The sequence below is a fragment of the Enhydra lutris genome, unplaced genomic scaffold, assembly GCF_002288905.1.
Source record: "Enhydra lutris kenyoni isolate GAN:26980312 unplaced genomic scaffold, ASM228890v2 scaffoldscaffold37, whole genome shotgun sequence".
In the NCBI taxonomy this organism is placed as follows: Eukaryota; Metazoa; Chordata; class Mammalia; order Carnivora; family Mustelidae; genus Enhydra; species Enhydra lutris.
Window position 1 is genome coordinate 24,673,857 of NW_019154121.1, and position 13,407 is coordinate 24,687,263.

The following is a 13,407-nucleotide window of genomic DNA, read 5'->3' on the forward strand; positions in this document are numbered from 1 at the left end:
AGGTCTGTTACATGCTGGATACTGTTCTAAGCACCGTGCCTCCAGCATTGAAAACAGTCCTTGCCTACTCCCCCTCTAACCTGGGGAGCCGGACAGAAGGAAAACACGCACTCAGAGAGAGATGAGTACTGTGGGGGAAACAGAGCCTGACAAGGAGACAGAAATCAGCTGCGGTGGGGAGGGGCGCGCAGGGGGAAAGGCGGCTTTGGGGCAGCTAGCAGGAGGGGGAGGGGCGGGCCTGCAGATCTCCCAGGCAGAGTGAGAGCCAAGGCTCCAAGGAGGGGCTGCCTGAGGAGTCTGAGGAAGGCAGGGGTCCGTGTGGCTGGAGCTGGAGGAGGAGCGAGGGGGAGGTGAGGAGGGCAGGAGGGGCTGGATCACAAAGGGCCTGCGGCTGTTTCAACAACTAGACTTTCACTCGGAACAAGACCCTGTGCCACAAGAGGGCTTGGAGCACAGTATCCGAATTCGGCTTATGTTTGCGGAGGCTCAGCTTGGCTGTGTGCGGAGGGTAGGTGTGAGAGCGCAGCAGGGCATGCAGTGGGTGGTTGCAAGGTTTTGTGCGATGGGCGTAGGAGGAGGTAGGGGCTTTGACCAGAGCAGGGGTTCGGGGTGGAGGGTGAAGGTCAGGAGTGCTCAGATTCTGCATGGAGAGGGTAGAGCAGACAGGATTCACAGATGGGTTGGATGAGGAACGTAGAAGAAAGGGGGGGACGTAGTAGGGACCCCATGGCTTTGTCTGGAGCAGCTGGAAGAGTAGAGCTGTCCTTTCCTGAAAGAAGGAAAACTGCTTGAGAGGCAAGTTCAGAAAGTCTCCTTTAATCTGTAGCGCTCTCTCGTGCTCTCTGTTCCCTTGTAATTTGTACATTTGTTGAAAAAACTAGATTGTATAATTCGTAGAATTTCACATGGCACGGATTCTGCTGACCTTTCCTGTTAGGGTCATTTAGCGTAGTCCCCTCCCCCAAATATGCACTATTTTCAGTGCATGTTTCCTCGAAGTGGCAGTCAGGGCCATAAGTTCGGTGAAATCCGCTTTTGATTTTGTGCACACTGCTTCCCAGGCGGTGTTGTAGCCTCCCACTGCAAGGCGCATGTCCTCTGGTTTGACTCATGGTTCTATCAGCAGCTGTGGAGAGCCATTGCTTGGCCCCTCCTTGTTAGAAGTTACAAAATGATGGTCCTCTAATCCCATCACTTAGTCCTCATTTATGAGTTGAAAGATTTCCATACAGAGAACGTTAGTTACGTGACGGTTCCTACAGGTAAGGTAGGCTTAATGCTGGTTTCTTCGTCCTTATTTCCTAATATTCAAAATAACGAGTTAGTTGGCATTTTCCAAGATTGAACATTTCTTTGTATTTTAATGAACTCCTAGAATTAAACATCCCTGATGTATTTTATTCCATCGCAGGAGAATCGTAATGATGTTAAAATCATCCTTCTTCGTTCCTGGGGGTTTTTGAACTGCTCTCTGTTGCCAATAGCTTATTTGTTTTTGTGTGACATTATGTTCCAGGCTTATCTCGTGCATTTCCAGCCCTGAAATCAGTCACTGCACCTGACAGCCCAGTTTCTCTTAACGAAAAATCATATTGAGTGATGACAGTCCGATGCTACAGGTTGTCCTTGTTTGGGGCCTTTTCCAGTGGACGGAGCTAGGACATAGGTCTACATTTTTTCAAAAAGAAAAATTATGGGTTCCTCGTGATGTTTCTAATTCAAATTCAGGAGTATGTGGGGTTGTAATTTAACCTCATCAATCTTATATTCGCTTTTCCTCTTCACACATTGAAATTTTCAGGGTCCAAAGGATCAGGGTAATTACTCATTTGTATTGTTGCCCACGTAGAGAGCATTTCAGTAACAGAGAAGGCGGGGTCCGATTTTCTCTGAAAGGTCACGGTGAAAGGGACATTTGTTGACAAGAGGAGGATGCATATTCTGATCAGAGCAAACAGCATACACAAAGATTCGGAAGCTGGAGAGAGCACAGTCCATTTCAGAAAGAGCAGATGCTGTTGCACCAGAGTGATGGGTTAGGGGGAGTCAGGAAGGGAGTCGGAACATGGTGAAGCTTGCTTTCAATGCTGTGAATGCTGGCAGCAGCCAGAGACATGAGCTGTTCCCTGTGCTTAGGAGGTATCTTGCTTTTAGTATTTTTTTCTTATTTAAAGATTTATTTATTTTAAAGAGAAGGGGAGAGAGAGAATCCTGAAGCTGACTGCCTCCCCCCCCCCACGCCACCCCCCGGATGGAGCCCGATGCCGGGCTCGATCTCACCACTCTGAGATCATGGCTGGAGCTGACATAGAGTCAGCCACCTAACCTACAGACGGAGCCACCCAGGCAGCCCTTGCATTTGTTCTTAATAAAAAGCCTTTCTTTCTGCTTTGTCTATAAAGGAGAACGTGCAGGACAGAGCCTAAAAGATGGAGATCCGTAACTCTGTTCTACTGCCCCAGTTCAGGGAAAGTGCGGCTCGATCGTCTTCTTCCACTCAAAGAAGTACGTGCATACTAATGACCCATTTCCTGGTATTTTTCTCTGCACAGAGGACAAAGTGTGGACCATAGTGTCTCACAACTTGCAGATGCAGACCACCGTGGTGGGCTACAGCCCAGAGAAGTACTCGGTGACACAGCTCGTGTACAGCGCCTCCATGGACCAGATCAGCGCCGTCACCAGCAGCGCCGAGCATTGCGAGCAGTACGTCTCCTATTTCTGCAAGATGTCGAGGTTGTTGAACACCCCAGGTAGGCTGAGCATGGAGTGTTACTTTTAAGTACTGTCTCAGCTGGTGCTCAGAATTGCCGAAACAGTCCAACAGGTGCGACTTATTATCTTATAGTCCAGTCTCCAAAGTGCAGGCAGCTGTGAAAAACAGCAAACCATCACTTGGTTTTTCTGGGGAATGAAACTAAGAAAGTACAGTTTTCAGAAGAAAATTCCATTGTTTTCAGCTTACAGATTTTTCCAGTTTCGGTGCACGTATGTGTGTCTGATGCTGAATTATCCGTCGTTGCTTTGGGCGAACGTGTATCAGAGCCTCTTGTGAACTTTCAAGTCATAACTACGGAGTTCAGCTGTCTTTAACGTAAAGCCAAAAGCATTCTAAAGGCTGCCCCCGGTAAATAAGGTGTAGAGTGGCGATAAAATTTAGAGCTCTTGGTTGTCTATAGTCATTTAACAGTATCTACTTGTCTCAAGTTCGCCCTAATTTTTTTTTTTTTCCGTGATGGCTTCCTTTTTGCGATGCCTCAGGGTGTGTGTGTGTGTGTGTGTGTGTTTGGGGTGTAGAAAATAAAGAGTTTCCAAAGGATACACTAGAAATATCTTTTCCAAGAGATCCGTATGCCTTGGGTTTCTTGGTAGCAGATTCAGGATGTTGACAGAGAATAAAATCCCTCGGTCTCTAGCGTAGCAGAGCACGTAGAAACAAAGCATGTGCTCCGAGTCAGAAAAACAAATGCTCACACTTTTCAGCCTTGCCGCTCTCCAGGTGTGACTTCGGTGGAGTTAGTGGGACTCTTAAGCCTCAAGAGCCAGTGTCTTTTTCATTCAAACAGGGATCATAATGCCTACTGCAAAGTGAGTGAGCATTTCATAGAGTCACGTACTAAATGCTTACTGTAGGGTTTGATGCCCTTAAGGATTTCACTAATAGCAAGGAGTGTATTGATTATTTTTAATATTGGGCAACTTGAGAAGTGGCATCATGCTAATCACAGACCAAGGGACTATTTGCTGCCCCTAAATCAGTGTTGGATTGGAGGCAATACTGGTGTGGAATATTTACAAAGAAGAATTGTATAAAACATTGTCTATGATATTTTAAAGATTTGAGTGTTCTTTTAATGTGCAAAGCCTTGTGATGAAATTATAGATGAGTGTGACCTATGGACTCTAAGAAAGTAGGATCTGTAAATTGTTGACATGATTGGTTCAGACAATTAGTGCTTCTGCTGTTTGAGGAAAGGGAGGTGATCATGGCTGGGGTGCTGAGGTGGTGCTAAGAGGCAGAAAGCGATTTGAGGATGTTGAAAGAGAGTCAGCAAAAGTCTGGAGATAGGGCTTTTTAGAAGGTAATTAAGGTTAAATGAGTTCATAAAGCTGGTGAGATTGGTGGCCTAATAAAAAGACAAAAAGTGAGCTGTTTGTCTCTCCCACGTGAGGACCCAGTGAGAAGGTGACCACGTGCAAGCCAGGACGAGAGCCCTCACCAGAAACCAAGATGGCTGGCAACATGATCTTGGACTTCCAGCCTCCAAAACCATGTCACAAATGTGTGTTGCATAAGCCCCCCACAGCTGTGGTATTTTGCCCTAGCAGCCTGAATGAATTAATAACATGAGTTCCCAGGCAATGACTTTGAAAACCACTGCCATGGGCCATGGGAAGCTTTCCAAGTCCCTACAACCCAGCTGTTCTCCCCTGCACTTGCACTCATCAGCATTGCATTTTGACTGGATCCTGTTTCCCATGCCGGGAAAAGTCAGCAAAGGATAATAGAAAAGACACTGGGTGTATTATATACACCGGGCACTGGGTGCGATTAACAACTTCCATTGGCTTGTCGGCACCAAGTTTCATGAGTGAATGCTCGTTATTGAGGTGTGTTCCAAAGATCTGTCAATTAGTCTTCAGTCATGGGGGTGCGGATGAGGGTGAGGGCAAACTGCGGACAAGAAAAATAACTTGGTGGGATGCCTGGGTGGCTCAGTTAGTTAAGCGACTGCCTTCAGCTCAGGTCATGATCCTGGAGTCCTGGGATTGAGTCCCGCATCAGACTCCCTACTCAGTGGGGAGTCTGCTTCTCCCTCTGACCCTGCCCCTTCTCATGCTCTCTCTCTCTAATTCTCTCTCTCAAATAAATAAATAAAATCTTAAAAAAAAATAACTTGGTACCATCAACTTTATTTTCTTCCATTCTTCTCATAGACTCCAAAGTCAACTCTTGCTTTTTGAATTTTGCTGTGGTGGTTACGAAACACAATGTGACTTTTAAACAAGTTCAGTTTACAGTTTGGGCACGAGGAGAATTAGGTTGGAGGTAAGCAGAAGAGTTTGCCTCTAGTGCTCCTAGTCTTGCTCTGCATTCCTTCCCTCTTACGTCTTGGGTGCCCTCTGTCTCCTCCCTGCAGTCACCAAGAGGCGTCACATACTTACGACGCTCTTTTTCAAGACCAGAGGGTTTCTAAAAGATCAGGAAAAACAGGATAAATTTTTTAAACAGTATTTCAGTTACATTTTCTACTAATAAGATAAACATACTTCTTGTCAATCTCCAGACGCCTTTTCAGGGGAAATAAATACTAAATTAGAATCATGAGTTAATTGCTAATCTGTACAATAGCAGATTATTTTCTTGTGATTCCAGACATTGTGTTTCCAGACCTTTGTAGATGATTATTGCACTTAATAGATGGTACTTTGAAAATAAGTTTATCATATGCCGCTTGCCTGTATGAACATGTATATGTATATAATTTTCATTCACAGATTAGTACTTAATAAATGTTTGCTGATTGGAATAAAATGAAAGTACATAATTTTAAATATTACTTCATCCTACCTGAGGCAGTTGTTTTAAACAAGTGTGTGCATCCCAATGTTTAGGTTTGTCAGAATGCTGATTCCAGGGCCATACTCCTGGAAGTTTCATTTGATAGAACTTGGTTGGGGCCAGGAATGTTTGCTTTTAAAAAGCCATCCATGGGTAGGTCTGTGATCCAAACACTAAGAAACACCATCTTTTTTTTTTTAAGATTTTATTTATTTATTTGACTCAGAGAGATCAGAAGTAGGCAGAGAGGCAGGCAGAGAGAGAGGGGAAAGCGGGCTCCCTGATGAGCAGAGAGCCTGATGCGGGGCTCAATCCCAGGACCCTTAAATCATGACCTGAGCTGAAGGCAGAGGCTTAACCCACTGAGCCACCCAGGTGCCCCATAAAACACCATCTTTAATTTACAGTGTGAAGGTCTCTCATGTTAGGCTTTAAGATTTCAGTTCTCCATGTTGGAGAAGATTAAAGGGAATGTTAGAATTTGGCCAATTAAAAGAAAATGGCATATATAATTACCTGCTCCTTCAGCTAACCTACATTGGCATTGTAGTATTTATTAATCCTTTTCATAGACCAGTCTCTAAATGTTATACGGTGTATTTTAGCCTTCCCTTCTGAGTCATCCTTCATACTCCCAATTTCTGTTTCCCAGATTAGCTACTGTGTAGAACAGCTGAAGCAAGGAAAAGGAGTAGTTGATATAGCAAGTGTTTCTGTATGATCATGTTCTGTGTATGTCCAAATAAGAAAGAACACAATTTAATAAAAATCTTTAATTTGCTGCTTTAAGGAGCTAATGTTTGCTGTAATTGTTTTTTTTGTTTCCCCCTCCTTCCTGGTAACATTCAATTTTAAATATCCATTTACTCATTCTTAACTAAGACTGAATTATATTGGAACTTCTGTAGTAGTACTTGTGACATCTGTTTGAATACAAAGTATATTCATTATAGTCATGGCAATTAAAATGAATATCAAATGAGTTTGTAATAGCTGTGCACTTAAAATGTTATTCTTTATTTTAAGAGCCTTACCCTCAAGAGTTCATTTGGGGCTCTATAGTTTCTAATGATACTTATGATAAAGAGTTGATTTTGTATGCATATGGACCTCATTTTTATTTTGATAAATGTTTGGCTGTACCATCCCATTAGCCAACAAATGTAGAATTAGTCATTATTGGTTTTGCACAACTTTACAAGAGTCGTAATGTTATCTCTTCTTTTTATTACTATAAAATTTAAAAATGGAATCAATTTTAAAGTAATGGTTTTGCCATTTGTTATGGTCATATCTGTTCTTGCCATGTAACTATTAATTCAGTTGGTCTTAGCTTTGTAAAAGGCGTAGAAACAAGACAAAGTTACTTTATTCTATAGAAGATCTTGTTTGGAGGAAGACCTACCAACTTGGGAATGAACACATTCTACCTTAACAAAGAAAAACGTACGTGGGTGTCCAAAACCAAAAGGATGTTAACATGGTTTGTATTTATATCCCCAGAACTACAAATGTAGCAATATCTGAACTTAAGAAAGATAAAAATCATTAAACAATGAAATCTACTTCTGCAATACATACTTTAAGAATCTCAATTTGATAAGTTAGATACCAAGAGAAAGTTTCATTAGATCTCACTTGAGAAACATCTTAGGCAGCAATCCTAAGGTTTTTAGATAAAATATTTCCCTATATTTGGATACAACCTATTAATCTGCTTTAAATTGCTTATTTGTATATCTTAGATGCGCTGGAGTCATATATTTGTTTTATAAAACATTATACTTTCTAATTAAGAAATTTTTTGTTGAGGTATTTATTCCTTACATCTATCGAGATTTATTTAACTGTAGAAGTGTAAACTTGATATGGTTTGTGTTCCTCTGACTATATTTAGGGTTGTTTTCATTGGTTTCCAGTGTTTCATTTCTTTTAATTTCTCAATGTAGTCTTATTCTCATAAGTCATAGTTTTATTGCTTCTTTTGTTGGAAGAAGCGATATAAATTATCCATCCTTTTGGGTAGGTTACTGTTAGATTTTGTATCTACTGAAAAGGAATTATTTTCACAATTTTTGCCTGTACAGTAAGCGGTGTAAAATTCAATGTATTTTGATGATACTAAAATGTGATTTAGTGGCATCCAAAAGACAAGAAAACATGACTCTGGTATTGTAAGTTATAACCTAGTTTTAGGAAAAAATTTCTAAACTTTGGAGAGGTTATTAAAAAAGTGAATTTTCCAAGTCAGTCCTGTGCATTATAAGAACACGTATTGTTTACCTCTTGAAACATAGATAAAAACATTGCTTGATGGTAGCCAAAGATTAGCATTTTCATTGTGTCCTGTCAGTATATTAATCACAAGATTAATCATTTATCTCATTAATTACTGTGTTAAGTAATTATACTAACACTGGAGGATTCAATTAAATGGGGGCAAACAGAGAGGTAGAAAGAACTAAAAGGGAAAACTAGAGGATAAAATCTAATCATATTCCACACCCAGGCAACTAGACTCTCCACACAGGGCGCTGTGGTGAAAGACACAAATGATCACAGGGAAAATAGAAGCTGATTCAACAATATGGATAGAATTGATGAATGCCTCAACTGGAATAATGGATGAGATAATCAGTCTATAAATATTTATTGTTTCTTGTGTATCAGGAATTGTGACTTGTGAGCGGACATGTGGATTCATACAAGTTAACTCAAAAAAATGGTAGACGGAATTCTAGGTTAGAGATGTCAGAATGTGCAGATTTGGAGATGGGAGGGCAGGGGACATGTACTGGGAGGGAATGAGAGAGGTCAGATGGCTGGAGTAGAGACTTTGCAGGTGAGAGACAGAAAGAGAAAGGAGACAAAGGAGAGTCTTGCATGGCCTTAAGGATTCCAATCAAAGGGCAAAGGGAGGTTTTGAGTGGGAGATGCCAGCTGTCCTGTGACGAACAGCATGGAGGGAGAGCCGGGTTCATAGGAAAAGAACATCCCCCGCCCGGCTACTGCAGTGTAGATAAGACTGGATGTCTGAGAGGCCCCCTGGGCCCTAAGAGGGAAGACTTTCTTTAAAGTGTAGGTAGTAGAATCAACATGAGTCATGATTGCTTATCTGCAGAGGAACTTTAGCAGAGGGGAAAATGCTACCTTCCCTGTACCTGGGAGTAAAGATAAAGTAAATGACTCTGAGCAGTTGGAATGTCTTCATCAGAGGACACAGAGAGGTCATGGGAAGAGTACGGAGAGAACACTGAAAGAAAGAAAATGCTAATTTGAAAAGGTGAGTGAAGGAGAGGTTGCAGCTAAAGGGCCCAAAAGAGATGATCAGAACAGTAGCAAGAGAGTCAAATTAGGAAATCCTAGTAATGAGGAAACTAAATTAAAGGAGTGTTTAAAAATAAACAGTAAAAAAAAAAAAATGAACAAAAGAAAATTGAGTGTGGTGAGGGGTGAGACATTGTTTAAGGGAAGCCAGGCCTTGGCTTTGACTGTTGGGAGGCCCCTGGAGTTTCCTGTCCATGGGGTCTGGTGGGCGGAACCACTGAACAGAGTGAAGAGAAAAAGGGAACAGCCAATGAAGGTTTCCAAGAAGTTCCATGGTAAGGAGGGATGGCTAAATACAGAATTGCTGCTTAGTCAAAAGACAGAACCAAAGCGAGGGTTTGCAAATTCTTTATATTTTTAAAAAACGAGGGAGTTATGAGTAAGTTTATAAATGAAGGAGGCAGTGGAGAGGTAGAGGCTAAAGATGTAAGACAGAAAAGGAAGGATAGGGCACCAGGAGAGACAAGAGAATATGGCATTTGCCTTGGCAAAACAAACAAACAAGCAAACAAATAAACAAAAAAACACCTGCTCTGAGAAGGGAGACACAGGAAAGAGTAGAGATTTTCATTAAATTCTATTGACCAACACCATTCTTGAAATTTTATCTCCTTTAATGCTCAGAGTTAGATGAACTAGCTTTTATTATCTCCACTTTGCAAAATAGGGCTGAGAGCGGTGAATAAACTCACTGAAGGTCACTGTGGCTGGGTGTGAGAAAGCGGGGTTCAAATGCAATCCAGCTTCTCATAAGCCTTGCCTACTGACTCACTGAGGAGAGGGCGAATATGTGGAGAGCTCAGTGCCCCCACCCAACCCAAGTGAGGTAGAGTGAATCCTAGCAGGATCCGTACCCATCCCATCTCTTCAACCACCATGAAAGAACATTTTCCTTTGTGCCATTTACTTCTTCTGTCTCTGATTAGAAATGCTCTTTGCCAAGTGACCTTTGGTCAAGTCCCATATTTCTGATTAATAAATTAATCTGAAGGGCAAATTTACTGAGGACAGCTTGACTCACCTCTACTAAAAGGATACTGCCTTTCAAGATGGCAACTTCTTGAGCTTTGAGGTGTGACTTTGAAAAAGATTGACCTTCTAGAACTTGATGAAGACTTTTTATTTCTGCCATTTTATTTTGTGAGTGCCTGTGCGTAGCTTTCTTTTTTTTTTTTTTTTTTTTTCATGACTGGAATAGGAATGAAGGTATACTTTGGAGTAATCCTATATCATGCTGTAGAATTTGGAAAGTGTCTTCTCATATACTTAAGTCATCAACATGTTTTGTTTGTATATCATCTTTAAATTATCCATTTCAATGACATCATAAAATGAAGATCGACCTAATTGATTACTTTGTGTAAATTATGTTTTTTTTTTAATTTATTTATTTTTTTTATTTTCAGCATAACAGTATTCCTTGTTTTTGCACCACACCCAGTGCTCCATGCAATCCATGCCCTCTCTAATACCCACCACCTGGTTCCCCCAACCTCCCACCCCCTGCCGCTTCAAACCCCTCAGATCGTTTTTCAGAGTCCATAGTCTCTCATGGTTCAATTCCCCTTCCAATTTCCCCCAACTCCCTTCTCCTCTCTAACTCCCCTTGTCCTCCATGCTATTTGTTATGCTCCACAAATAAGTGAAACCGTATGATAATTGACTCTCTCTGGTTGACTTATTTCACTCAGCATAATCTCTTCCAGTCCCGTCCATGTTGCTACAAAAGTTGGGTATTCATCCTTTCTGATGGAGGCATAATACTCCATCGTGTATATGGACCACATCTTCCTTATCCATTCATCCGTTGAAGGGCATCTTGGTTCTTTCCACAGTTTGGCGCCCGTGGCCATTGCTGCTATAAACATTGGGGTACAGATGGCCCTTCTTTTCACTACCTCTGTATCTTTGGGGTAAATACCCAGTAGTGCAATGGCAGGGTCATAGGGAAGCTCTATTTTTAATTTCTTGAGGAATCTCCACAGTGTTCTCCAAAGTGGCTGCACCAACTTGCATTCCCACCAACAGTGTAAGAGGGTTCCCATTTCTCCACATCCCCTCCAACACACATTGTTTCCTGTCTTGCTAATTTTGGCCATTCTAACTGGTGTAAGGTGGTATCTCAATGTGGCTTTAATTTGAATCTCCCTGATGGCTAGTGATGATGAACATTTTTTCATGTGTCTGATAGCCATTTGTATGTCTTCATTGGGGAAGTGTCTGTTCATATCTTCTGCCCATTTTTTGACATGATTATCTGTTTTGTGTGTGTTGAGTTTGAGGAGTTCTTTGTAGATCCTGGATATCAACCTTTTGTCTGTACTGTCATTTGCAAATATCTTCTCCCATTCCGTGGGTTGCCTCTTTGTTTTGTTGACTGTTTCCTTTGCTGTGCAGAAGCTTTTGATTTTGATGAAGTCCCAAAAGTTTATTTTCGCTTTTGTTTCCTTTGCCTTTGGAGACATATCTTGAAAGAAGTTGCTGTGGCTGATATCGAAGAGATTACTGCCTATGTTCTCCTCTAGGATTCTGATGGATTCTTGTCTCACGTTGAGGTCTTTTATCCATTTTGAGTTTGCTTTTGTGTACGGTGTAAGAGAATGGTCGAGTTTCATTCTTCTACATATAGCTGTCCAGTTTTCCCAGCACCATTTATTGAAGAGACTGTCTTTTTTCCACTGTATATTTTTTCCCGTTTTGTCGAAGATTATTTGACCATAGAGTTGACGGTCCATATCTGGGCTCTCTACTCTGTTCCACTGGTCTATGTGTCTGTTTTTATGCCAGTACCATGCTGTCTTGGTGATCACAGTTTTGTATTAAAGCTTGAAATCAGGTAATGTGATGCCCCCAGTTTTATTTTTGTTTTTCAACAATTCCTTAGTGATTCGGGGTCTCTTCTGATTATGTTTAAAAATATCTCTCTCCTCAATAGGATACTGAAAAAAGAACTTTACATAAAAATTCCTTGGAAGTATCTAGTTTTATTAAGAAACATTGAACAAAGATTGGTTGAATATAGAATAATCTGCTAGGTGCTATGAGAATACAAGGAAGGCAAAAAATAGTTTTTAAACAACATTTGCCTTAAAGTAGAGAAACTTTTTTATAATGAAAATAAAGTCATTTATTATCTGAAGGGATTTTACTGGTACATCTTAGATAAAAGATTGAATAAATTTAGAATTCATACCAATTTCTAAAAACATTAATATGTGTATTTTGTATGGGAGACAATCAGGAGCTCTTTGCGGAAGCTTTAGAATGGGAGGCGAGAGGGGTTTTGAGTCCCATGGGCCAGTGTACCACTCCAGGTTCAACCAGAGAAATAAAACTAGTAAGAATATATATATGGGGGCACCTGGGTGGCTCAGTGGGTTAAAGCCTCTGCCTTCGGCTCAGGTCATGATCTCAGGGTCCTGGGATCGAGCCCCGCATCGGGCTCTCTGCTCGGTGGAGAGCCTGCTTCCTCCTTTCTCTCTGTCTCTCTCTCTGCCTGCCTCTCTGCCTACATGTGATCTCTGTCTGTCAAATAAATAAATAAAATCTTTAAAAATATATATATATATATATATATATGTAGAAATTTATTGCAAGGAATTGGCTTATGCAATAGTGGGACCCGGCTTGGCAAGCCCAAACTTGGGGTAGACTGGAACTCAAGACTGAGAAGAGAGCTGCTGCCCATGGATAGAATATCTTCTTAAGGAAGACCAAGTCCTTTTATCCTTTCAGCTGATTGAATCAGGTCCATCCAGCTTACATGGCCTAATCTGTCTTACTGAAAGTCAACCAAAAATGGACTTACCAACATTTATAAAATACCTATATAGCAACACCTTGATTCGTGTTTGGTTGAATGCCTGGGCACTGGAGCCCAGCTAAGTTTGCACACTAATCTGATCGTTGTAGTCAGCAAAGATGATTTTTTAAAAAAAAATGACTTAGTAAGAAATCCATTTCTAGAGTAGCAGTGATTTATTCCCTCCATTGTGCAACATGGAGCTCTCTTGGTCAGCACAGACAGGTGAGAGCGACATGTAGAGGTGTTCGGGGACCTTTTGTTCTCCCATCCCTCCATTTATGATGAGGGTGCATGTTAACCTCATGTCAAATTGCCAAGTAAAATACCATTTTCTATGGTTAGAGCAATGGTGATTTGAATGACTCCAGCAGGTCAACTTTATTCAAGTCAAAAACAAAGATTTTCCTTTTCTCTGTGTTGTTTTAAAAAAAAATTTTTGCTGGTGCCTATATTCCACATTTTAACCAAGATAGCCTATGTCCACCAGGGACTTGGCAGTATTCATTCATTGTTGGCTCGAGTTCTGCCTAAAGGAAAATATCTTCATTGACCCAAATAAGTGTACTCCATACCCATCACTTTAGGAAAGCCACAGGATAGTTCCCTCACTCCGTCCACATTACTCTGCAGTGTTCTTCTATTTTTACTTTCATAATAGAATCAAATCCCATTGCCATGCAAACTAAATGTACTGTTATAGAAGCTCAGAGAA

The 13,407-nt window shown here is 41.2% G+C and overlaps 1 protein-coding gene across 1 annotated transcript in view; it reads left to right on the forward strand.

Annotated features, from left to right (window-relative positions):
- Nucleotides 1-13,407, forward strand: part of LOC111154452 (contactin associated protein like 2) — a 2,043,877-nt gene that overhangs the window by 1,372,960 nt on the left and 657,510 nt on the right. Inside the window, exon 13 of the mRNA XM_022514057.1 lies at nt 2,553-2,753. Within this exon, the coding sequence (XP_022369765.1) occupies nt 2,553-2,753 (201 nt within the window). The remainder of the gene's footprint in view (nt 1-2,552; nt 2,754-13,407) is intronic.